General features: G+C 37.5%; 1 protein-coding gene across 1 annotated transcript in view; it reads left to right on the top strand.

Moving 5' to 3' along the window:
- LOC136863714 (uncharacterized) overlaps positions 1-27,263 on the top strand; it is a 252,551-nt gene that overhangs the window by 67,327 nt on the left and 157,961 nt on the right. The window contains exons 3-4 of the mRNA XM_068226054.1: positions 1,984-2,016; positions 14,047-14,134. Coding sequence (XP_068082155.1) covers positions 2,002-2,016; positions 14,047-14,134 — 103 coding nt within the window. The 5' untranslated portion in view covers positions 1,984-2,001. The remainder of the gene's footprint in view (positions 1-1,983; positions 2,017-14,046; positions 14,135-27,263) is intronic.

Raw genomic sequence — 27,263 nt, 5'->3', positions numbered from 1 at the left:
GGTGCATATGGCCCTGAGGTTCACTCAGCCTACACCAAAAATTAGTACCAGGTTAATTCCTGGGGACGAAGGCAGCTGGGCATAGAGCTAACCACTCTACCCATCACGTGTCGCGGTTAACAATGGTGGAAGCCTTTATCTTCCACTCCTCCAAAGGCCTTCATGGCCTGTACGGAGGTGACTTTGTCTTTTTACCCATAGTGAATTAATAGTGGCGCTCACGATTCCTATCGTCTTCTGGCTTGTAAACACACATCTTGTTATATTACCCTGGTTTTTCTGTTATCAACCACTTGCTAGTCAAATATTATCATGTATCAATTTCTTTAAATCACAAGTTTATATTTAACTGTTGTATTATTTTCTTGACTCATAGTTACAAGCCTTGTAAAACTCTCAATTCAATAGTTTTAACACATGTTAATTTTTGTTCATAACTTTTTAAGATTCTTTTTAGTATAGTCTTCTTTTAACATTAGTTCATAAGTCAATCAGGTGCCTGATTTTATTTTATGGTCAAATCATGGCTGGTGACGTCTGCAAAATTTAAGGCGAAACAGTTCCATAATTTTAAAGAACATGTCAAAGAATATTTTAACAAGGACAAAATCCTAATTGTTTGTGCCTAATGTATTGATTAGGTGGATAAAATAATAAAATAACTTATTGTTGCTATATAAAAAGTTAGGGAGAGGGACCGATGTCTTTCAGAATTGTAGTAAATGGGAACGGATGCATAAAACTGGATTGCAGGGGGCTGGTGGACCACCTGGTATAAAGACATTATGATCAGTTGCATGTTGTCTGTGATAGAAGATCAGTTCAAAAGATGATCACTGGGTGTTTCACCATCATAATGCTTCCTACAGTAAGACTGGGTCTAATCATGTGTGTTTTGTGGTCAGTAAGATTGTAGAAATGGACTGGCAAAGCCAGAACTCTGTCCTCAATCATATCAAACATCATTGGGTTGAATAAGAACAGCAACTTTGTTCCAGAATCCAAAAACCCACATCACTAACTATACTTGCGACATTGCTGCAAGATGAATGGTCTACCATTCCAGCTGAGATATTCTGACTTCTGGTAGATCATGTATGAGCAAACACTGAACCACATGATAAAACACCTGCAAAGGTAGGAAACACAACATAGTTCAGAATGAACTGTAGATGGAGGTGCAAATAGAAAATGAGTGCACTGGCAGTTGCTGTTTCCTATATAAGAACGAATTATGGTTTAAATGTACTTAAGACCACAGTAAACAAATAATAAATTTCATGATTTTAATTTTAATTAAATTTTCTTTCCATCTGCACAGTACAAAGGTGTGGCGAATAAATTTTAAGTGACCTCCCACAGTGTCGTCTCTTTTAGACTGTGTGAAAGTCATAAACCCTTTGTGGTTTGTGAACCACTAAATGCCCATGCTTGAGATAGATAGTCTCCTCCACAGAGTTTGAACTATTTATATATTTATATATTTATATAACCAGCTGAACCAAAAAAAAAAAAAAAAAAAAAAAAAGAGCATTCATTCCAGCAGATCTTCAAGAATTAGTGTACAATTCATAACAGCTGTGGGGAGATTTACTACAAAAGTACATACAATTTCTGATTCTCTCTCAGACTGGATCACTGCATGTATCTGAGCCAAAGGGGATACAGTATTCTGCTGTAATTATGGCCATCGGGAAAGGATGCTACAAATCCTACATCCATGACCTCTTGGCAGCAGAATTTTAATTATTTATATACATACACATTACCACTTTATTTAAATTTCATTGCATTTCATGTCATTTTATTTCTGAAACTTTTAAAGTTAATCAGTTCCTTCTGAATGTAATTTCAAACACTATTTTAATTATTGAGAGATGCGTTATTGTTTAATGTTTTTTGTTTAAAGGACTAGTTAAGTCCTTATTTGTAAAAAGATACTGCATAGATAACTGGTGAATGTTCTTCGTTCTGTTGTTTCAGAACACAAGGAATCTCGCAATGGCTGCATATGAGGTGAGTATTTGCATAGATATAGATTTTAATTTCATTACCATATTATGCTGTAAAGCAGAATGACCTTACCATCACCCTAGTGTAGTCATAGATCACTGACTGAGATGCTCCAGGTTTGATTCAATACCCTGTTGAGAATTTAAGACTAGAACAGCCATTGGGTCATTATTAACCCAAGTCTTACTTTACTCTTCCCCCATGTCATTGTATATACTCCCAGAATGCAAGATTAGCATGACCTTTCTTAAATGGGGTCATTAATAATCACAAGTAATACTCGAGCCTCATGTGCTATACCCAATCTAACAGTGTTTTGGTTGAAATGGTGGGGAAAGGTACAACAGGTCTTAGTTGTGTCTGAATAAGCAAGCTAGTTGGATCCTGTTTGCAAATTGTTAGATGAATTACGGTTTCAGTCTTGCGATATTGTTGTGCTAAACACATGTGAACAGTTGACAATGGTCATGCATTGTCAATAATCACTTAAAAGGGAAATACTGACATTCTAAACAACATATCGAAAATGTAATCAGCGGTGTTGCCCATGGGAGTTTCATGCGATGAAGAATCACAAAAATTTGTACCTTCAGACATTGTCAAGTGAAATCTGACTGCACAGGAAGCCAATTGCTTGTGCCATGTCTGTTAGAAAATTATTTGCAGCGAATGTATAGCTAAGGACTATTATACATACCTACACATCATGTCACATTAACCAGTAAAGGTATATTACATTCTTACTAATCATTATTTTATATTAACCCTCAACTGGTATCATCTATGTTTGTAACGTAACTGGTATCATACGTCTGTCAGACTCCAGATATTTACTTTCAAATTAAACAATGTGTTCTTAATTTTTTGTTATTTATTAAACAGAATTCCTTTAAATATATGTTTTCAAACATGTCAATGCAAAAGGTAGAAAAAAATTACAAATCCAGAAAAAAATAATAAAATATTAGAATGATGCTCCAAAAATGTAGACGCCTCTGTTTTTCTTAAAAACCTAGACAATATGATTATTATGATCATTTCGCTGATATGTTAATATTATACAAAGACCATACAAACAATTAAAACATAAAATTACTGGAAAACTCAAAACACAAATTTCAATTTTAAGGTTCAAATTCGCTGTTTGTTAGAAAGCACAGTTTTCCTTATCACAGGATATGTTACCTTATTTTTACATGTATATACCTACAACTCAAAACATTTTGTGTCCAGATATAGCTATGATTTTCAAAATATAAAGAAAAACACCTTAGACTTCAAAAATGTTTCACACACCCACATACGTTCATTCACTTATCCGCAAAGCACTCTTAGCAAATTTTTTTGGCGCACTCCAAACACATCGGTTTTCCACACTTCTGACACGGGTACTTCGTTCTCCTTTTCAGTTTAGGATCGCAACAGTAGCACGTTTTACGAACCTCGAAGAATTCAGGCAGTTCATGCAGAATGTCAGTTCAAAGTTTTGTTCATTAGGTCGTAAAACTCATCGAGATGGTCCTGATTGTGGCTCCATTATTATTTATAGGAATTAAATGCACTGTAAGTAACAACAGTGTTATACTAACTCACAATAATCACAATAAACACTCAATACTGAATAACGTCATTCGCGAACAATAGTCAGGGAACTGGTATCATACGTCTGTCAGACGGGGCGATAAGTTTACTACGCACTTATTCGAGGTCAAACAAAGCAAGCAGTACATCACCTTCCCTGCAGGGAAACAACACTCCAACTGAGAGGTACACAAGGGAAGAAAGGAGTAGGCTGAGAAAAGGAGAGGGGATGGCCTTGGAAAATTTTTCAGCCGTCTCACAGACGTATGATACCAGTTGAGGGTTAATGCTTCCTATCAAAATAAACTGTGTGTGTGTGTGATAAATTTTAAATAAAACATGTAGCATATGTAAGAGTCTATTCGCTAGATACCACAATCTTCATCTGTCCATTAACAATCACATAAATAGGAGAGGTTAGTTGTATGTGACCTAGTCATGGTTTCTTTAAGTGATACCCAAACCACAGCAGTAACAGTGTTAACTGAAGTGCAGGGCTGCTCAGCCTTATAAATTTGTCGCAGAACTGTTTGAATGTTATGCCAGATGCAGAGGAAAAACAAACTGACCTCTTTTCTATTTAGGCCTATAACATGTAGCTGTGTATTGTTCACTTCCACAGATGCTATACTGACAGCGGTTACCAGTTTAAATATGTCTAAATATTTAGACTGAATGACTGGTAATATCCTTTGATATTACACTAGGGAGAAAGAAGGTTAATGAATGCTGTAAGAACTCAAACAATTTAAAAATAAAATTACATGTTCACTACTAAATACAGCTTAGAAAGTCACAAATGCTTGCTTGTTATACAGAGAGTACTATGAGTCCCCAAACAGTAGGTACTTTGCAGTCACTGCTTCCTAAGAGTAAAACCTGCACATCGCCTCCCACCATGCAATTTTTTCTTTTAAAGTAAGAAAATTGCAACATTTCTCAGTTATCACAAGTCGAGTCTGTTAGGCATTTTCACGCAACATCTGTATCTTGTAAGTCTCTTCCCTTCTGCCTTAAGCATTTTAGAGTACTCTGCCTGGATGCCCATGAAGGCTGCTTGAATTTGTTTCCATAAGCCATGCCGTGTGCTGTCTTCATTCTTGTCACACTTGGATTGCCATCAAATCTAGGGTATGTTTCCGGAGTCACACCAAGGGGCCAGTTGATTCTCTTCAACTCCACCTGATTCCATCATCACGATCTCCAATCATAGGCATACATCCTTTACAGAATTCTTACACTCACTGGCTAATGTACATGCAGCTGTGGCCAGGGCTGTAGTCGAGGGTATACCCTCTGCTTAACTCTACTCATTAGAGTATGCCTTTTGATTTCATGCACTTACCTTCTGCTTTGGTTTCTTTTGTTTTGCGATTCCATCAGCGAGTTTAACTCTCCAACCATGGTTTGTTTGTTTTTTAAGAGGGAAGCCATACTATTTTTCAGTGTCGATTTAGTTCATTTCGAGTTTTTTAGGCAGTCGGAAACACTAATTATAAAACTACTATAATATACCTGTAAAATAACACAGACTGGATTGTACGAATATGTAAAACAACACACACACACACACACACACACACACTAGGATTTTACAAGTATGATATAATGTTATATGTATTATAATTAGTGTTTTCAACATACTGAAAAGCTTTCAAGTTACATCTTCTACTATGCTTATAATTGCGAAAATTGAACATTTATCTTTGCTCATGTTACCATCCTTCTGTTCATTCATTCATTCATTCATTCATTCAATCATTCATTCATTCATTCATTCAAATGCCCTACTTGTTGACCGATTTAAGCTTGAGGAAGAATTGAAGGCGTGGTTGCCAAACCATAGTACTGCAACACATACCAATTCAAGAGTGTGTTCCAGTGGGAAGTGTGATCACAAATCAAAAAAGGCAGTTTGGAGTTTTTACAGTAATTAGCTGGAAGAAGGTCCAGTGGAAAATTACTGAATAAGCAAAATAAGGTTCTCAAACGAATGCAATTAAATATGGATTTCTTCTTTTCATCTTAAGATCTTTCTAGCAGTAACCCACTAATTTTAGACGTCAGAGTGGTATGGTATCTGGGATTTGTCATGCTCCCACTTAAAGTACACCCTGTGAAAATTTTCGGAGTTCAGCAAAAGCTGTGGGTATTCATGTTCTTTATTATTATTATTATTATTATTATTATTATTATTATTATTATTATTATTATTATTATTATTATTATTATTATTATTAAAGCAACTTTATTGTGGCAAAGTTAGGGCTCCTGGCCCTTTCTTACACTTAAACACTTCATGTATATAAACGAGTACTAATTAACATTATAACCATACCTGGGCAACTGGATTGGGACATTAATGATGATGATGATGAATTAACAATACAATTTTACAAATTAAGAATTTCAACAATTTACATTTTAATATATAGTAACAGTATAAAACTGAAATGGCCTAATTTAAACATATTAAATCTTTACAACCTAAAGTATAAACTAAACTATCCAAAGCATCACCAACTAAACTAACTAAAGTAAGTAAAGTATAAATAAAGTATAAACTAGAACATATTACAATAAACAACCATATTCACTCTCATTCATGCATCCCATTCACGCTCAAGAAAGACTGGAAGTGCTTATGAGATGATGCTGGCAGAGGATTTTAAACCTTGTCTTAGATTTAGCTTCCCTGATGTCATTGGGAAGTTCATTTCACCAGCTCATGGCGGTGATCGTGAATGATCTGTTGTAGGTTGCGGTTTGATGTACATGAATTTCTAAGGTACAGCCTGACCGGGTATTGAACAGGTGTAGTGAACTAAGGTAGCAAAAATTTGGTGGATAAGTAAGGAGGAGTGTTTTCAGAAAGTACTTGATACATCAAAGTAGTTGCATGGAGTCTACATCAGTCATTCAGTCATAACCAAGATAACTATCTATAGTATGGGGTTAATAGAGCAAACGCCTGAAAAGCCTTACATCTGATATGTTTTTGACATTTTTGACATGCTCTATTGATGAAAAATATCTAATTTTCTCCATGGGAATTCAGAATTTTCCATTTGGAATCACTAGGCGGGCAATAATTCCATTGTGGAGATTTATCTCCTGTACGCAGTTATCAGACTGTGCCTCTTGTAAGGGCTTCTGATAAGTTCACCTGCATACACCCCAGCGTCAGTGGGTAGGGTCTGACACATCCCACTCTGATGAGTCTAGTGTCAGACCTAAGACGAAACGCTGGTTAATAGAGCAAACGCCTGAAAAGCCTTTATGTTTTTGACATATGGACGTATGTCGAATGCATACCTGATGTACGCATTTTGGGCACGTTGCAGTCTTATGCCTTGTTCATTATTGATATCAATAAAAACTGCATCACATTATTCGAGAATTGGAAACAAAAGGGACTGAATGAGCTTGGGACCAAGGAAACATATTTTTAAACCACTTCAGGGGATGCAGGCTTTGATATCTTTTGGACACATTCCTCACATGTTGCGATCAGTTTAATGTTTCGCTTATAGCGATTCATAACTGTTTCACAGTATGGAATAATAGTATTGTTTAGTTCTAAAAGAGGAATGTCATATTGTTTTAAGAGGTGTACGGTTTTTGAAGTGCCGATGATTATTGGTTGCGTTTTGAGAGGATTAATTTTGAGATTGTTACGCAATGCAAAATTACTTATAAAACTTAAATCTGTGTTAACTTGACATACAACACTCTGAATTTTATCAGTTCTTAAGTGGTAGTAGATCTGCAGATCATCAGCATAAAGATGATACTTGCAGTGTATCATCCATTTGGCAATATCGTGTACTGTATGTAAATTGCAAATAGCAGTGGTGCAAGAAGTACAGACCCTTTAAGGACACAGAGGTTTGTTAAGCCACTCAGATCTGTTATTATTTACTGTGACACACTGACGGCGATTTTTGAGGTATGAACTAAAAGTTTATTGCAGTCTTGCTGAAATTTAATGAATCCAATTTTGAAAGTAGCAGTTGAGGAACAATGGTATCAAAAGCACTAGAAGAATCGACTAGAATCAGTGCAGTCACTGGTCGAGTATCCATTGTGCTTCGGATATCATCAGTTACTATACTTTCGTTAAGGCAGTCCTTGTGCTGTGTCCTTCCTTGAAACGAGATTGGTAAGGGTCAAGCAGTGAGTAGTTAGTCAAGTTCACAAGGACTTGTTCGTGTACCAAGCGTTCTAGTACTTTGGAAAGGGGTGAGAGAATGAATATAGGGTGATAATCAGATGGTAAACTAGGAGAATTCTTCTTAGGAAATAAGAATGAAGATAACATACCTCCACACAGTCGGGAATACTTCCTGTATGAGGCAATGATTAAATATATGCATCAGAATAGGTAATATTGTACCAATAATATTTTTTATGAAAGATAAAGGTATGTCATCATTACCTGGAGCATCTGACTTGAGGGAGTAAATTACATGCTTCACATCCTTTGCACTAACATTTTTGAATGTAAATTTTACTTCATTTACTCGGGAATGAGTATTTATGGTGTTAATATCATCAGAAGCAGTTAGGTCATCATCTGGATGATTATTATTATTATCATCATTATTAGTATAGCTATTATTTTCATAGTCATTATTTTTAGGAATATTATTATTAGCGTATACTGCTTTCATAACATGAGAATTTAGATCATCAAGTGGTATACTGGGTACCTGCGTGGTCAGGCTGTGACCTGTGCCCATCTAATGCACATGTTTCCATATTAGTGCTGAACTTCCCCTGTTTGTTACCACTTGAATATATTTATACTTGCTGTTATGAATTAATTGCTTAAATTTATTTAGAAGAATACGGTAATACGGTAATTTTCAAGATCACTAGAGACCCTAGTTCACCTAAATTGCCTCTACCATGCATCACAATTTGCCATGACCGACTTAATTTGATTTGTTTGCCATGGAGACGGAGGGTGAGAAACTCGAATTTCCTTCTTTGGAGCAGATTTATCATACAGAGTTCAGTCTGTCAACTTTATCATCAATGTCATTAGTAGAATGTCATTCCACAGCAGTTGATATGCTTCATTTCTGGCACTTCACAGACAATGAAGGAGGTAGCAGCATTTCGGAAGTTGTAAGGGTGGCGGTGTAGATGCTTGACTGATATGGCCTTGTAATAATACTTGCAATGGCTTAGGTGTATTGATACTGCTACATGGCTGAATGCAATGGGAAACAACAGCTGTAACTAACTCCCGAGGACATGCAGCTCTCTCTGTGTGAATTAATGATGTTGACTTACTCCTGGGTAAAATATTCCGGAGGTAAAATAGTCCCCCATTCGGATCTCCGGGTCAGTATTCATCTTCTTGATGATTGCCCCTTCTTGTGCAGTCCTCTCCACCATGGCAAGGTCACGTGGTTCACAGGGGAGACACTGGTGCATAATTCCTCACTGTCACTTTGTCCACCTTCATAGCATAATGGTTAGCACTATTAGCTGCTATCCTAGGAGGTCTGCTTTCGATTCCCAGTACTGCCAAAGATTTAAGAATGGCTCGAGGGCTGAAATGTGGATTAAATGGTACATGCAACTGACCTCTATTGGGGGTGTGCCTGAAAAGAGCTGGACCACCTCAGACGATGGCACTGTCACTTTCACATAGAACTGAACAAATTAATTCAGTGTATTTTGTGCCCTTTGCATCGAAGTGCTCCAGGTTTACAGCCATTCATACATGTACTCAACGATGCCATGTCACATCATGATTGGTTGCACTGTATCCCACACATACAAAGACAAGACTAATAGGGAACTTTAGGATGGAAAGACAAGAAACCTTGATAGGGAATTCTCACAGTCCACTGCACTGGGTGGGCTCAGTAGAATAACCTTAATTACTTCCCCGCAATAATGCGTGCACCGTGTACAATGAAATGTTCACTTCACACTACTATTCGGATCACTCACTATACAAATTCCCATATGCTGATAATGTATTCCAAAGTAGGCTAACCACATTTTGAAATAAAATGATAGAGATTACTCCTGCACTGTAATAATAATATTAACAATAAAAATAAAACACAAACAGAAACTTTATAATAAAATAATATTCATCTCGAATTGACATCAAGTTAACTGAAAATGAATCTAAATAACACAAAGCATATTCATAGGAATTCATTTGGGTTTAACCCAAAATAAAATTCAAACTGAAATGATGTGCAAAATGTCAACAACACAAACAAACCTGAACATAGCTTTTACTTAGTGTGCGTAATTTTTTGGTCATTGATAGTGGTGGTTGAATGGAATTACTGTGAATGAAAAGAGCCTTGATATTGTCTGGGCATAGAAGACACTGTCGTGCATTGAGAATGAAGCCTGCTGAACTGAAATTTCTCTCTAAAGCTGTTGCTTGATTACATAATACTTTCTTAGCAGTCTAGTAAAGTTTTGGATAGTGTCGTCCATTTGTTCTCCAATAGGATGCTATATCTTCTTCCATTCCACAATATTGGTTTAAATACCTTTCCAGCTCATCTTTTGGAATAGGACCATCATCAACGTCAGTCCACGAAGCAAACTTCATTACTTTGGCAGGTTGTGGCATAGTCGTGGAGTCTGATGACTCAGAAACATTAGAATGCTCGTCATTCATGCATACCTTGTTCATCATAAGATTTTATATCTAATCAGAAAAAGACAAAATCAGTCTGACTCCTTTAATGTGTACATAAAGTTCACCGCAGCACACAAAATTAACATCTTTCCCATCACCATCAACTACAGGCTTGAATACCGACCAAATATGACTTGTAAGTTTAGGATCCAGTTCAGAAGTCTTGTATTGTGCGGTTTCTACACCCATGTTAGTCCGGCTCCATGGCTAAATGGTTAGTGTGCTGGCCTTTGGTCACAGGGGTTCTGGGTTCCATTCCTGGCAGGTTTGGGAATTTTAACCATAATTGGTTAATTCTGCTGACACTGGGGCTGGGTGTACATGTCGTCTTCATCATCATTTCATCCTCATCACGATGCGCAGTTCGCCTACGGGCGCCAAATCAAAAGACCTGCACCTGGCGAACCAAACTTGTCCTACGGACACTCCCGGCACTAAAAGCCATACAACATTTCATTTTTTTACAACCATGTTGATGAAAAACAGAACACCTTGAAAGACTAGAGACAAGAGGTTCATATTAGCAGGACATGTTCATTACTATGTTCTGCAGAAACGATTAGCATTTCAGTCACCTAGGTTCAGCATGTACCCTCTTGCCTAGTAGGTGCAGGGTCCTCCATGGGCAATGATAACTTGTTCCATGCATGATGGCATCAATGCATATAAGGAGCGGATGGCATCCTGGGGTATAGCCATCCATGCTGCATTCAACTGGTTCCACAGTTCATCTTTGGTGGTTGGCATTGGGTCAAAGTGCTGCACCCATCGTTTCACCATATCCCACACATTTTCGATTGGTGACAAATTCGATGATCGGGCAGGCCAGGACAACAGTCTGACATCCTGTGACAACAAGAAGGCACGTGTTCGTGCAGCAACATGTCGTCGCGCATTGTCCTGCTGAAATATGGCGTCTGGGGTGTTGTGCAGAAGGGGTATAGCTAAGGGTCGCAGGATGTCATTCACATAGGTCAAACTGGTCACAGTGACCTGGACACGAACCAACTGTGATTTGTGGCTGTACCTAATAGCACCCCACACCTTGAGTTGGCGCTGTATGTCTTGTGCGAATGCAGTAAAAGTGATGCCTCTCCCCCTGTCTGTGGTAGGCCAAAATGTGGCCATCATCTTCAAACAAACAGAACCTGGATTTGTCCGAAAACACTATCTGCTACCATTCCTGTCCCCAGTGACGTCGTTCTGTACACAATTGCAGTCAAGCACATTAGTCAAAGTTTGGTGGAGAAGTTGACGATGCAACGGTATGCCCAGACCGTAACAAACGGCGACAGACTGTCACTTTGGATAGTGTTCGATATGTTACATGGTTTCACTGTTGCGCCAGAGCTGAGGAGGACGCAGATCTGTCCAGCAATGCCATTCGGATGAGGTGTCGATCTTTCCGGGGGCTGGTCTGGGTTGTGTGACCTGACTCATCTCGTCATGTTCTACGGCTTCCTGTGAACAGTTCTGTACACAACCGTTACGTTGCCGACGCACTTTGTCCCACACGAGCTGCAATTTCCTGGATGGATGCATCACGTTCTCTCATGCCAATAATGCGCCCTCTTTCAAACTCACTCATTTGATGGTACGGTTCTCTTATACATCTGCGAGGCATCCTGCATGTCTGCTCAAGTCACACTGATCCATTACCTTCGGTTCATAGTGACAAGAGCCGCAGGTACATTTTACCAGTCGGTGGTGGTGCGCTGAGATATCGATGTGGACCTTGAACCTGAGGGCCGACATGGTTTAAATGCTAATCTTTTCTTCAGAACATGTCCTGTGAATATGAACTTCCTATCTCTAGTCCCTCAAAGTGTTCTGGATTTTATGAACATGAGTGTAGTTCATTTGTTTCTTCTTCTTTGCTTCAAATTCTTTTGTGCTACAGTTTCTTTTCTTTTGGAACTACAGTCCACATTCATTTCCGATACCAGGGTAGACAGGGAAGTCTAAACTGAAAACCACAGAACGTGATAATCTTCACTCGACCATATGCAACGCAATCCGCTGACACGCAGTACACTGTACACATTGAAGCAGCCAGCCCATAAAAACTATCACAGCGCTGTCCTTTTCTCACGGTGAACGAATGATATAGCGCTGCCCAGATCGGCCCTTGTGATGACGACAAGGGCTTCGTATGTTCGAGCCTTTCAAAGCCCATTGCAGTGTATTGCCGAAGCAACTCGTGGGCTGGGCCGCTGTGCAGGACTTTGGTGTGACCAATGGAAGGTTAACTTTGTGATAGCCTCTGATGGAAGAAAACCTTTTAACCAGCTACCTAGGTTTAGAACCTGGTACCCTTACCTGAAGAAGGCACTAGAATTTATCTTTATCATCTCAAGTGGTATCAGGGTCGATTTTCTTAAACTGACCCAGAACTCAAGCAATTTCCTAATATTTGCATCAAATTTCTTAAGTTTGTGTTTAGGACGAGTGAAGCTTCTTTTAGTTGACTGAAGTGCCACAACGCTATTCATTTCACAATATTTGTTGAGGGTATATTATTGTGCATTTAACATAATTACTATGAACTGAATTCACAAACAAAAAAAAATTAGCATATGCTCAACTGCATGTATGTGCACTTCAAAACCTCCTGGTCGCTCAGGGTCATGTAGGCATACTTTTTTTTCATAATTTTTCCTCCCTATGTCACCTTTGTAAACATTTAAAAACTTTTATAAACCAATATCATATCTTTCTAGAACGCATTTTCCTGTAAATTGATACCACATATGATTTTTAAATGCTTTTTTCCTTTATTTTTTATAGATGGCGGCCAAAATACTCATTTTGTGCGACAGGACAGATATGTATTATTAGTATGTTGATTAGGAGTGTGTTACCTACCATTTACAACAAGAATCATTTTTGTTGCAATTAGTTCCACCTCAAGGTGTTTTTCACTTATTTCTACTACACTAGTTGCCCAATATGTGAGGCAGCAGAGCTGATCAAATAAGCTAAGCAATATGGCTGAGGAAGTTGTCGCACTAATCATATGGGATTCCAGTATCAGCAGGCCACCTGCAGTGGCAACAGTTGTCTTGACATGCTAAAACTCTTGCTGAGCTAAATGTGTGTACCCTGACATACATTCCACTCTTTCTATATATAACTTTGTCATTAGTTCGTAATTACCGTACTTACTGTCTAAATAAAGAGAGATCACTTTTCATATACAGGAGTTTGTTTCTGTCATTGCTTTAAATGAAATGTTGCAAAAATTAGCACTCAGTTCTTATAAATAAATAAATAATTTAACTAATTGCTCTGATGGTAGAGTGTTGATCTTCTGTGCTTAAGTTCACTGGCTCGATCATGGCTCAGTCAAGTGATATTTGAAGGTGCTAAAATATGTTAGACTCTACTGACACGAAAAAATAACTCCTGTAGGACAAACATCTGGCATGTTGGAATCTCCCAAAACTATAAAAGTAATGAGTGGGAGGAAAAGCCAGTAACATTACTAACAGATAAATATACTTAGATCAATATCAGGCACATAATGTGTTGTTTATGATGTTACATATCATTTTGTTTGTGCAACAGGAGTTTGCTTAGCATTTTAAAGTATCTTACTTTGCACGTAAAAGATTTTTGAGCATTTCCTTATATTTTCTTCTTAAAATAATAAATTGTGTGTGTTAACCTGCTTACTGTAGTCTGCTGTAATTACTGGTACTCCACTTGCTTTTAAATCAAAAAAGATTTATAGGTGATTAATTCTTTAATTTTTCTTAATGTTTCAGTCAACAGAAAGGAGAGTGGCAGAATTAATTTTTGTCTTTGATCTACCAGATGACACGAGTGAAGAACAACTCACTGAATACTTTCAAGGTGATTATGAAACATTTTTAAATGATTTGACCCATGGTTAATTTTTGAGTACCATAACAATAATTATTTGTCAATTAGACAAAGTATTAACTCATACAACAGTAATTATATCAGTCAAAGATATGTACCAGTATTTCATTATTTATTATAGGAAATTATTATTATGTCTTCACCAACTGATTTCCATAATGTTTTAAGTCCATTACCAGCATTATGGAATAGAAGGAAAGTTCTGTATGATACTAACTATTGTACCCATCATTGTCAGGACAAATCAATCAATCACTACTGATCTGTATTTAATGCAGTCGCACAAGTGGCAGATACAGGTGGCAGATTCCATATATGTTGTTTACCTAGTCTTTTCTTAAATAATTACAAAGAATTTGGAATCTTACTGAACAAGACCTTTAGTAAATTATTCCAATCCCCAACTCCTCTTCCTATAAATGAATATTTGCCCCAATTTGTCCTCTTGAATTTGAACTTTATCTTCGTACTGTGATCTTTCCCATTTTTAAAAACACCACGCAAACTTATTCATCTACTAATGTCATTCCATGCCATCTCTCCACTGACAGCTCCGAACATACCACTTAGTCGAACAGCTTGTCTCCATTCCGCCAAGCCTTCCCAGCACAAACATTGCAATATTTTTATAATGTTACTCTTTTGTCAGAAACCACTCAGAACAAATCGAGCTACTTTCTTCGGATTTTTTCCAGTTATTGAATCAAGTAATCCTGGCAAGTGTCCTATACACTGTAGTTGGGGGGTCTTATCAGAGACTTATATGACCTCTCCTTTACATCCTTACTACAAGCCCTAAATACCTTCATAACCATGTGCAGAGATCTGTACCCTTTGTTTACAATAACATTTATGTGATTACCCCAATGAAGATCTTTCCTTTTTTCTTTTTTTCCTTTTTTTTTTTTTTGCTAGTGGCTTTACGTCGCACCAACACAGATAGGTCTTATGGCTACGAAGGGATAGGAAAGGCCTAGGAGTTGGAATGAAGCGACCGTGGTCTTAATTAAGGTACAGCCCCAGCATTTGCCTGGTGTGAAAATGGGAAACCACGGAAAACCATCTTCAGGGCTGCCGACAGTGGGATTCGAACCCACTATCTCCCGGATGCAAGCTCAACGCTGCGTGCCTCTAACCGCACGGTCAGCTCACCCCGTTTTCTTTGTTTTAACAGCTAGGTACTTACAGTGATTCCCATAAGAAACTTTCATCCCATCAATGCAGTAATTGAAACTGAGAGGACTTTTCCTACTGTTGAAATACACAACCTGACTTTTAACCCCGTTTATCATACCATTGCCTGCTGTCCATCTCACAACATTGTTGAGGTTTTTTTGCAGTTGCTCACTGTCTTGTAAACCTGTTTCCAGTTCTTTACTAACATCATTTATATACCGTATACCATTTGATTCAGCCGCCCCTTCCAATGTCATTTTATGCAACCCAACTAATGTGCGACATGGTTATAAGGTGGCTATTTCCCTGCAGGCATACTGTATGGTACTAATATCCAGTGAGCACATTTTGCACAAGATTCTGAACTTTACCGACATGTTATATCATCCGCTCACAGGACATGACACCTTGAAATCATATCATCTGCTCGCAAAACATGACACCTTGAAATCATGTAGAGACATCCTTTGACCATGTAACTATGTTAATGTGTTGTGCCTCATGACCGGGTGTAAGGAAGAGGGGAATTAATGCATAAAAACTAGGTAACATTGCAGTAATTAATGTCAAACACCAAACCGGATGGCGTATGTACTCTACTCTCTTCGTCCTACCAGCATGTTCCCAGCAGTTTAGCATACCGGATGTGGTTAAGCGTTACCCTAGCAATAGATGGAATGTGCCAATGGCTGTTCGCATTCTGCATCGTTCAAGTATTTTTGCATCTGTATCATGTTTGAATCCATAAACACAGGCCCATGTTTGCCATATTCAAACAGTAGAACGACGTCGTTATTCTTCTTGTGCCCTGCACATATTCCACTGGTTAGGCCCTGAATGTAATCTCTGCTGTCATTCGGCATGTTTTCTACAGAAGAATACGTTGACATGTTCTTGGTTTAAGGAGAAGCAAGACAAAACACATGCGAGGTGCTACATCTGCACCAGAAACGGTAACCCAACAGGTGGCACCAGGTTGCTACGACATTCCGCCCTGTTGAAAGGTGCCTAATGACAATAGGCATGATTTCCAAGCAACCACTAGTCTGTGATACGCCCGTTACATTGGGTAAAACCGAAGAGGCCATTCTGAAGGCAGCTTGTAATAATCCACACATCAGTATAAGGGTGACTGCACAACAGGTGAACACCAGTCAACCATTTGTCTGGCGATTACTGCATGAACATAAATTTCACCCATACCATCTTGAGCTACACCTAGAGCTTCATGGGTGGGATTTCAAAGCTCAAATTGAGTTCTGTTGGTGGCTATTAGGCTGGTTGGACAACGATGCAGCATTTATATCGCGCATCTTGCTCTCGGACGAATCGTGCTTCTACAATAATGGGAACGTCAGTCACCACATCACTATTGGAGTCCGGACAATCCTCATTAAGTGTGACAGACTGCCCATCAAGTATGGTGGGGAGTGAATATGTGGTGTGGAATCTTGAAAAATTTCCTGACTGGACATTATTTCCTTGAGGGCCATTGGACGGGCCCACGCTACCTGCACTTTCTGCGTCAGGAACTCCCACAGCTGCTGGAGAATGTGCCTTTGCCTTTATCATTTGACAATGTGGTTGCAACAGGATGGAGCTCCACCACATTCGACTTGACTCATTCGTAACCATCCGAATGAGTAACTGCCAGGGATATGGATAAGATAATGAGGCCCCGTTTCTTGGCCTGCCAGATCACCAGATTTAACGTTGTTAGACTTCTTCTTGTGGGGGCATTTGAAAAAAAAATTTCACACTCAATCGCCGGAAAACCCCGACCAGCTCTGGCAACTCATGACGGACGCCTGGTGAGCAATTACAACTGGAATGCTTCAGCGCGCAAGATGATCTATTGATCACCGGACCCAAATGTGCATAAACCAAAGGGGTCATTACATGGAGCATTTGCTGCGGTAAAACATTGTCAGGGCAGATGTGTTCCTATTATATCTGGTCTATATGTGTCCAGCCTGCTAACTAATCAGCCCTTCTTAGGACCACAAACACATTCATTTAAACACAATTTGCATGAAAGTGGGTATTGAATTTACATTACATGTGGTACATATTAAGAAAATTATTTAAAAATATGGAATCTTTGCCTCGAACTCAAACCTCCCACTTCATTTGTAAGCCCACTTCTCCGTGCCTTTACCAACTATGCTACAGTTCCATACGGCACACTGTGCAGCTTATAGCATGTATTAGGTTTACTGCGGTCACAATATCAATTTAGTGTGTTTTGCTGGTGCGTCAGGTTCATATGATCTATCATATTATGGTGTCCTATCATGATGAGGTGGTAAATACCAAGATGTCCCGTTTTGTTGTCCGAGTGTAGCAGCAGGGTAGATGTTTTCAAGACGGAATTAATATTGCAGGTTGCATAGAAGTATATTGGAAGCGGCGGCTGAATCACGCGGTATATAAGAAAACAAAGGTCCAATAAGACTGCCTTGAGGAAATCCCCTCTGAATGGTTACAGGATCAGATAAAGCTTTGCCTACTCTAATTCTCTGAGTTCTATTATCTAGAGATATAGCCACCCATTCAATCACTCTTTTGTCTAGTCCAATTGCATTCACTTTTGCCAGTAGTCTTCTATGAACTACCCTGTTAAACGCATTGGATAGGTTAATTGTGACAGTCCATTTTACTTCCCGAATCTAGGATATCTGCTCTATCTTGCTGGAATCCTACAAGTTGAGCTTCACTGGAATAACCTTTCCTAAACTTCTGCCTTCTATTCAACCAGTTATTAATTTTGCAAACCTGTCTAATATAATCAGATATTACTAGCTGAAACTCGTCCAGGCATGACGGTCAATGGGGTAAATACTTATAAAAGGATTTCCTTATATACAATGTTCCTTGTACTTTTTTTTTTTTTTTTTAACAACTTTCTTTACGCCGTACCGACACAGATAGGCCTTACAGCAATGATGGGATAGAAAATGGCTAGAAGTGGGAAGGAAGAAACTGTGCCCTTAATTAAGGTGCAGCCCCAGGAAACCACAGAAAATCACCTTGAGGGCTGCCAATACTGGGGTTTGAACCCTCCATCTCCCGAATACAAGCTGGTAGCTATGTGACAAACCACGTAGCCACTTGCTCGATGCATTTCTTGTACAATTACCTTTTGTTACAAATTGAAATTTTAAAATATCACCCTCTTGACACTGCAACATTTAACTGGCTGCGGCTGAAAACAGGCTGTGGTAAACAGAGACCTTCATGTCCCTTGATGTTTATTGATCGTGATACAAAATGCAAAGCGAATTGGAAATTGATGCCTCTTGAAATAAAATGGAAGTGTTTTATCAGATGTTGTTAAGTCAATTTGAGGGATTACAGTTCTCTGCCTAGCTTTATCTCCACTTACTATTTCCAAATCAAAACAATTTTCATGCATACTTCTTACAATTAGACCCTAATCTGGTTCTATTTAGGAGCTGTTGGGAGACGTTCAGATTTCTAAGGAGCATATGGCTCCAGTATTATAATAAGAATATGTGGAGGCAAGCCATTAATTCCAAGGAATTCAAGAATTATGTAGGAAACTGATGTAGCTAGCTTTCATCTTCAGTATTTTTCTGTTGACACTAGTGTATGGTTTTGAACTATCAGGTATAAGCCCAATTACCTTCTAATTCTTCTTCTTCTTCTGCTTCTTTTATGACCACATAGGATCACTTTATTCAGTCCATCGTTCAGGTCTCTTTGAGGGACTGTTCAGGGTTTGCGGTCCTCCCAGTACTTCTTCAGACACTCCGATCTTTGTGCCCTTTCCTCAGTTGAAAATATGCATGTTGTTGGTTTGTTTCATGTAAGGGTAAAGTGGAGGTTTGTATTCTTGAGTTTTGTATTCAATTTTATCTTATCTGTGGTGTCTTCTGTTGTAAGGCCTATTTCCTTCAGATCCTCTCTTATTTCTCTGATCCATTTACATCCTGTTGTGGTATTTTTTGAGACAAGGTTGTGTTGTACTAGTTGTTTCAGAAGTCACGAATCCTGCATCCTCATGATATGTCCAAGGAATCCCACTCTCCTCTTACACATAGTAGCCATAATGGGTTCTAGCTCTTTATACGTGACTTTGTTTGGTATTATCTGCCAATGTCCATCTTTCTGGTATTTTATGTTGATGCAGGTTCTTCCAATCCTCCTTTCAATTTTCTGAAGTCTGTCAGTCTTTGATTGTTTATTCAGGTGAAAAAGTGTTTCTGCTGCATATGTAGCTTCCAGTTTTATACCTGTGCTGTAGTGTTTCATTTCTGCATTTATTGAAAGATATTTCTTTTTGTAGATATCCCATGTTAATATTTTGTGCTTTAGCTAATCTATTTGTTATTGTTTGGATTGAGATTTTTTCATTTAGGTTATGTGTTATTACTTCTCCAAGACATTTGAGTTACTATTTTGATTTTATTACCATTTATGGTAACTTCTTTTAGTTGTGTTCGTTTTTGGGGAATACTTTCTGGGTTTTTTTCACTTGATACTTTGAGGCCAATTTTATTTGCAATGTTTTGAAGTTTTGATATCTGGGTTTTTGCTTCTTTTATGTCCACTGCTAGTAATGTTAAATCATCAGCAAAACCCAGGCAATTTGTTTTGATTTTTTGGCCAATCTTTATTTTTGGGGGATATTTCCTAAACCATTCCCTCATAACCATTTCTAGAGCACAATTAAATAATAGTGGTGAGAGCCCATCTCCCTGCCGTAGTCCAGTTTTAATTTCAAATATCTCTGATGTTTCACCCCTAAACTTCATTTTTGATTTGGTGTTAGTGAGAGTCAATTTTATCAAGTTTATTAATTTGGGGTGTAGTCCAAGGTGTCTTAAAATTTTAAACAGAGATTCTCTATGGATCCAATCATAAGCTTTCTTGAAATCTACAAATGTTATCACCATATCACTGTTTCTTCTCCTGTTATAGTCCATTATCAGCTTAAGACTCATGATCTGATCAGGACAGCTCCTCCAGGGTCTGAAACCTCCTTGATATTCTCCTAGTTCTTTCTCAAGTTGTAAACCTAATCCTGGAAGAGAGTGATGAAGAATGTCCCACAATTTGGAACAGGACTACAACTCTGGATAATCCACTTAAGGAGGGTGAATTAATTGAAAAATTAGCTGAATTCTCTGCATGAGGGTACATATACCTCAAAAACTAAAGATGTTACAGATGTGAAAATTAGTATTTAGAATCTCCTTTAAAAAAAAAGAAACACTCATTTTCTGGGGGAAATCAACTTGGGGTGGGGGTGGTATAAAAGGAGTTTAATTCCATTTTATGAGGATACATATACAGGTGTCTCAAAACTGAAGATGTTAGAGTCGTGATAATTGACATTTGGAAGCTCCTTTATAAATGAAAAACAAGTATTTTTGGTTTTTGGAAAATTCACTTAAGGGGGAGGGTGAATGAATGAAAATTTTTAATTCTTTTTATGGAGAAACTTAGATCTCAAAAACTTAAGGTTACACATGTGAACATTTTTTGGAGGGGGTGGTAATCAACTGAATTGTTGTGAATTTGTGACCTGTTTCTTTCATGTGGTTACTCATCGCAGAGAATTTATTATGTTTTGGGCGTTATAATGTTCTGCATATCTAGTTGAAAAACAGCGGCCAATTTGACCAACATAAGAAAAATTACATATGGAGCATTTAAGTCTATATATACCCGAGCTTGAATATTATTGGTTGAATTGACTGAGTTGTGATTAAAAAATAAATTTCAATTTGTATTCTGTGTTGTGTAAGCGATTTTTACCTCATGTTTTCTTAAGGGATTGGTGATTTGATGGATTTTTGGGTTGATATATGCGAATTTTGCGAATTTTGGTTTGTTGGGTTTTATTGGAGAAAGGTTTGTGGTTAGTTTTGGTCTGACTTTATTAATGATTTTGTTGATCATATCTAGATTGAACCCGTTGAATTTGGCTATTTCTTTTATGAAATCTAATTCATTTTTTAGATTATTCGGTGAAAGAGGGATTTTTAATGCTCTGTATACTAAACTATAATAAGTGGCTTGTTTATGGGAAATTGGGTGTAAAGATTCATTTTTTATAGTTATTGGGGTAAATGAAGGCTTGCGGTAAATTTGGAAATCAAATTTTTTCATAACTCGCGTGATTTTGATGTCTAGAAAATTGATTGAATTGTTGTTTTCGTTTTCACTTGTGAACTTTATATTATCGTCTAAATCATTTAGAAACATTAGGATGTTATCAACGCAGAATACAAATTTATTTTTTAATCACAACTCAGTAAATTCAACCAATAATAAATATTCAAGATCGGGTATATATATAGACTTAAATGCTCCGTATGTAATTTTTCTTGTGTTGGTCAAACTGGCCACTGTTTTTCAACTAGATATGCAGAACATTATAACGCCCAAAAACATAATAAATTCTCTGCAATGAGTAATCACGTGAAAGAAACAGGTCACAAATTCTCTACAATAAATCAGGATTTACAAATTTTTAAAAGAATCGAAAAAGGTAAGCTCATGACAGAATACGAAAACTTATGCATCTTCTTAGATCAACAGTCTAACAAAGACAAGAACTTAAATGACGTAATAGATAACAAAAGTCCTCTTTATGAACAGATTTCAATTCTATTACAAAAAACTTTCCTTCTGAATAATTTTCACAAAATATTTAACACCAAATCAGTAAACACACCCACCAATCCAACACACACACCACCCCCCCAACCCTCCTTCCACTGCTGACAACTCCTCCTCACGCGCAGCGAATGGGCCCTCAGCCACGCCTTCTCAAGCTCAACCCCCTCCACCAAGACTTCACAAATACAACACGTGTAGTAAGAGCTCGGCTACTCTAAAACTCTCAACGTAAACTAACATCTCAGTGATCGAAGGGGTAAGTGTCAACACTCTAAATTTAACTTCCACTATTCGGCCCCTTAATTCCAATTATGGTCATTCATTTAATTTTCAAATTAACTCTTTAATTACAGAACTCATCATACCTTTGGCTAATCACCGAATGACAACAACGTTCCCTTCCAACTAACACGCTTAGCTCAACAGTAACATCACAAACTCTTACCTCATCATAGAAGATGGTCTAATGACACCTACAAAGACTTCAATATAGCCTACGGCACCAACATTTTCAACTAATATCATCTCAAAAGGAACCAGGCCATAAAAACAACTCTTCAAAATCTATGAGTAAATAAATGAAAATCAACATTTATTAACTGTAAGAACCAACGACCATTACCATTGCTTAACCTTCCGTTTTTGTTTTTTTTTTTAACAATATACCATTTGACAACTAAATGGAATGTATTTTCTGATTTTTATCTTCATTGTAATATATTTTATTATGTCATAATCCTTAAACAACTGCCATGTTTTAGACTCCAATATTATCACTAATATTGTCAAATAACAGCATACTATATTTTATATTATAATAGTTGTTTAACAATCTCCAAAATATTTTATACGACATAGTTTTTAACAGCATTCATAGATTATTTCCAATCAGGTACGTGATCTATTCTAAGGTGGAAAATATGGCTGATGATGCCCACTATTGATGGGCGAAACATGTACCATCGAATATATTAATTTCAACAATTTTAATAAGGACAATGTCCTAATTTCTTTAAAAATTGTATTGTATTGAATAGGTGGATGAATATTAAAACATACAAGTGTTATTTAATACAAATATTTTCAATACAGACCCAAAAATGCATTTTATCACATGTAATAAGTGGTATGTTCCGAGCTGTCAGTGAAGAGATGGCGTGGGAGTACATCAGTAGACGAATAAGTTTGAGTGGTGTCTTTAAAAGTAGGAAAGATCACAATATGAAGATAAAGTTGGAATTCAAGAGGACAAATTGGGGCAAATACTCGTTTATAGGAAGGGGAGTTAGAGATTGGAATAACTTACCAAGGGAGATGTTCCAACAAATTTCCAATTTCTTTGCAATCATTTAAGAAAAGACTAGGAAAACAACAGATAGGGAATCTACAACCTGGGCGACTGCCCTAAATGCAGATCAAGATTGATTGATTGATTGATTAGCAGATATTGTAGTGCTGAATAGATCACTGAAGAGAGCCGTGTTTATAGACCCCACAATTTGATTTGAGAAGATTGTTCAATGGACTACAGAAGTTGATTATGAGAAACAGGTCATCTATCACACATTTATTCCTCACTATAGTGAGGATATAATGAAAATGATTAAACGAGGAAATAAGACATCTCCCCATTGGTGCATGGGGGACATTGTTTCTTTGGACAAAGAAGCACCTTCAAAGACTTGGTTTGTGTGCCCAGTAGTATACAGAAATTCTCAAGGGTATTTTGACAGATTCCATACATATTTTACATCACCATTTGTATAACAATGTATACAATTCCATACTGTGGTGTTCCTTTCTTTCTATTATAATTAATTGTAGTATCTTAATTTCATGTTCATTGTTATTGTTTCATAATCCTGGACCTCAATGGTCACCTTATTTGTGAGGCAGGAGCAAATTTTGGATTAATAAAAAAACCTTTTACATAAATCCTGAAAACGTGTACATTGCTGATGATGCTTGTTGTTTAAAGGGACTAACATCTAAGGCCATTGGCCCTGTATATTACATTTTGAACGTTGTCTGGTAGTACATATGTTATGAAGTATGGAGATAACAGTAATGAAAATACCTCTTGGTAATTTTTTTTTGTTTCTAGAAAATAATTTATTAAATTATGATGCAGAACAGGAACCATGATTTTATTTTGCTTGTTGCTTTATGTCACACTGACACAGATAGGTCTTATGGCAATGATGGGAGAGGAAAGGCCTAGGAATGGGAAGGAAGTGGCCATGGCCTTAATTAAGGTACAGCCCCAGCATTTGCCTGGTGTGAAAATGGGAAACCACTGAAAACCATCTTCAGGGCTGCCAACAGTGGGGTTCGAACCCACTATCTCCTGGATGAGAGCTCACAGCCATGCGCTCCTAACTGCACGGCCAACTCGCCCAGTGAACCATGATTTATAAGCATAAATTTGTTCAATTATCATTGTGTGGATGCAAACATAACAGTATTACAGCACTACCAATATTGAAACATTGTAATAATGTTAATCAATATTATTGAATAGAGGAATATTATTTTTTTACTGAGCGGAGTGAGCGCACATTTTAACGCACTATAGCTATGGAGTCAAACTCTGTATTCGGGAGACTAGTGGGTTCGAACTCCCATTGTTGGCTGTCCTGAGAATGCTTTTCTGTGCTTTCCCATTTTCACTTCCAGGCGAATGCCGGCACAGTTCCTATTCATAGGCTATAACCAATTCCTTCCACCTCCTTACTCAACTTTCATTCAACATCATTCATTCCATTTTCATTAGCTCCTCAACTGAGGTTGGTGTCAGGAAGGGCATCCAGCTGTAAAAAAAAATCATGCAATATAATTTCATCTCGCCTCATCCCTGACCCCATATCAGAAAACAGGAGTAAGGGGTAGACATTCAGAATAATATTATTTTTTACCTCCACTTTGGCTATTAGTGATAGCCTTTTGTGCACAATACCATACATAGTGGAACACCTTATGGCAGTTCGTTCATACAGATGTAGAAACACATGTTACAAAGAAAACAATATTTTAAATGAATGTATCAAGGAGTACAATATATACATTCACACATATTAATAAAAATAATTCTTAAGATCAGAAAAATAATCATCATGGTTGTACTGCCTTATATTTAAAGTTCTTCATAATACAGTTAACAGTTACAAGGGCAGTAGAAGGGAAGAAACAACAACAACAAACAAAAAAACACAAATAACAAGTAGAAAGAGAATTTACAGTAGTAAGCTTAAGAGCTTAATTATTAACAGGGGAGAAGGAACTCCCATTTTACAATACAAGACTTGCTAGTCTCCGTTGCGTGCAACAGTACAGAATTATACCAGCCTGGGATTTTCTGAGTCATCATCTGCCACTGTCAAAGCCATTCCCCTCCTCCCCAGTAGCTGCGTAATTCCCAACTCTACCACTCAGTTGAGTGGAAGCCGCCATGCAGTTCGTGTCAATTATTACTAGACTTGTCTAACCATTTTATACATTTTTCCCAATGCAGTTATATACATTTTTGTGTTAGTATTTAGCGTTGGTTATTTTTGTTACATAGTTAGCTGAGTGCATTTGTTGTTAAATGGAGGATTAGCACAGACATTTGGTTCACTGTTGGTTCATATTTTACTGTTTGATGATGATAAAAATGTAGTTGACGAAGAAGATTTAGGCGATGAATCTAACACAGATGGTGATGACGTGGAGGAATGGGATGAGAATTCAGAAAGAGCACAGTGTGATGAAGACAAAGAAATTGATTCAAATGCCAGCCTTTTCTATCTTGGAAAATATTAAACAACCAAATGGCTGAACGTACTACGACAAGTACACAATCATGTCCCTGCAATAAGATACAACTTACTAACAATGCAACCACCTCCTATTGAGCAGGAGTTCTTGTGATGTGAAATTAGTATCTTACATTCAAATAATCTTCATTCTTTTATTACAATGCTATGTTGTTTTTTCCCCTACATTCGGTACTGATAGATGCAAGCTATTACTGTGTAGCTTCTTTTCAATTATAGTTCTAGTTATACAGAGTAATACCATAAATGAACGTTCTTTGAAAGCTCTGATTTGAGACAATGAAACTTAATAATAATAATAATAATAATAATACTTGTTTCCGGTATTCTGTGGAATGCAGAGGTGAAAGAAGCTACATGAACGCATGAATGCGTTGATGTACAAAAGATGGAAGATTAATTAATTAATTTAAAACTTTAACAATTTTTGATTATATTTCTTCCTTTGATCATTTTTTTTTTAAAATTAATAACATTACACTTTGCTAAGCAAATAACAAAAATCAGATACAAAGTCCAGCTCTTGAGCTTAAGTAACAATATTAGGAAAATCTTGAATAATCAGATAACAACCATTTAAACAACCTGAGCTTGAATCTCCCTAGTTACAACTTTAATAAGAGCACAGCTGCTCCCTTCAACCCACATTCAAGGAGACAGAGCTCCAAATTTTACATCAGTAGAGAGAGAGTCTTTGGTCCGACTCGTTGGCTGAACGGTCAGCGTACTGGCCTTCGGTTCAGAGGGTCCCGGGTTCGATTCCCGGCCGGGTCGGGGATTTTAATCGTCTCTGATTAATTCTTCTAGCCTGGGGACTGGGTGTTTGTGTTTGTCCCAACACTTTCCTCTTCATATTCACACAACACACTAGACTACCAACCACCACAGAAACACGCAATAGTGATTACATCCCTCCATACAGGATTGGCGTCAGGAAGGGCATCCGGCCGTAAAACAGGGCCAAATCCACATGTGCGACACAGTTCGCACCCGCGACCCCACAGGTGTGGGATAAGCGGTAGAAAAAGAAGAAGAAGAAGAGAGAGAGTCTTTGCTCTATACAATTACTTCCTAGGAGGCTATCCTCCATGTTCCTGGCCTATTAACGCACCTACCTATGTTCAACAAAACCAAACAGTAGACACTGTCTTAATCACTCAACAGTCTGATTTACCAAGTCACAAAATTAAAAAAATAGAAACTGTCTTTAACAGGGGTAACAAGTACATATTCTAAGTGGACTTATTTAAAAACAAAAGGTTAAAGTTATTAGCCAAAAATTAAAATGCTAGGAGGTGAACACTTGGACTTCTTTGGAATTCACCAGAACATCATTAAAACCTTAAGTGGGCTTATGGCCCGAAGTTACAGAGACTACGCCAGCACTACGGATGTGACTAGATGGAGAGAAAGTTTTAAGTTACAAAATTAGTAAATTTATAGGTTACAAAATCATA

This window comes from Anabrus simplex, chromosome 2, assembly GCF_040414725.1.
Source record: "Anabrus simplex isolate iqAnaSimp1 chromosome 2, ASM4041472v1, whole genome shotgun sequence".
Lineage (NCBI taxonomy): Eukaryota > Metazoa > Arthropoda > Insecta > Orthoptera > Tettigoniidae > Anabrus > Anabrus simplex.
The sequence above is the reverse complement of the archived record's forward strand: the minus strand, read 5'-3'. Positions and strand labels throughout refer to the sequence as shown.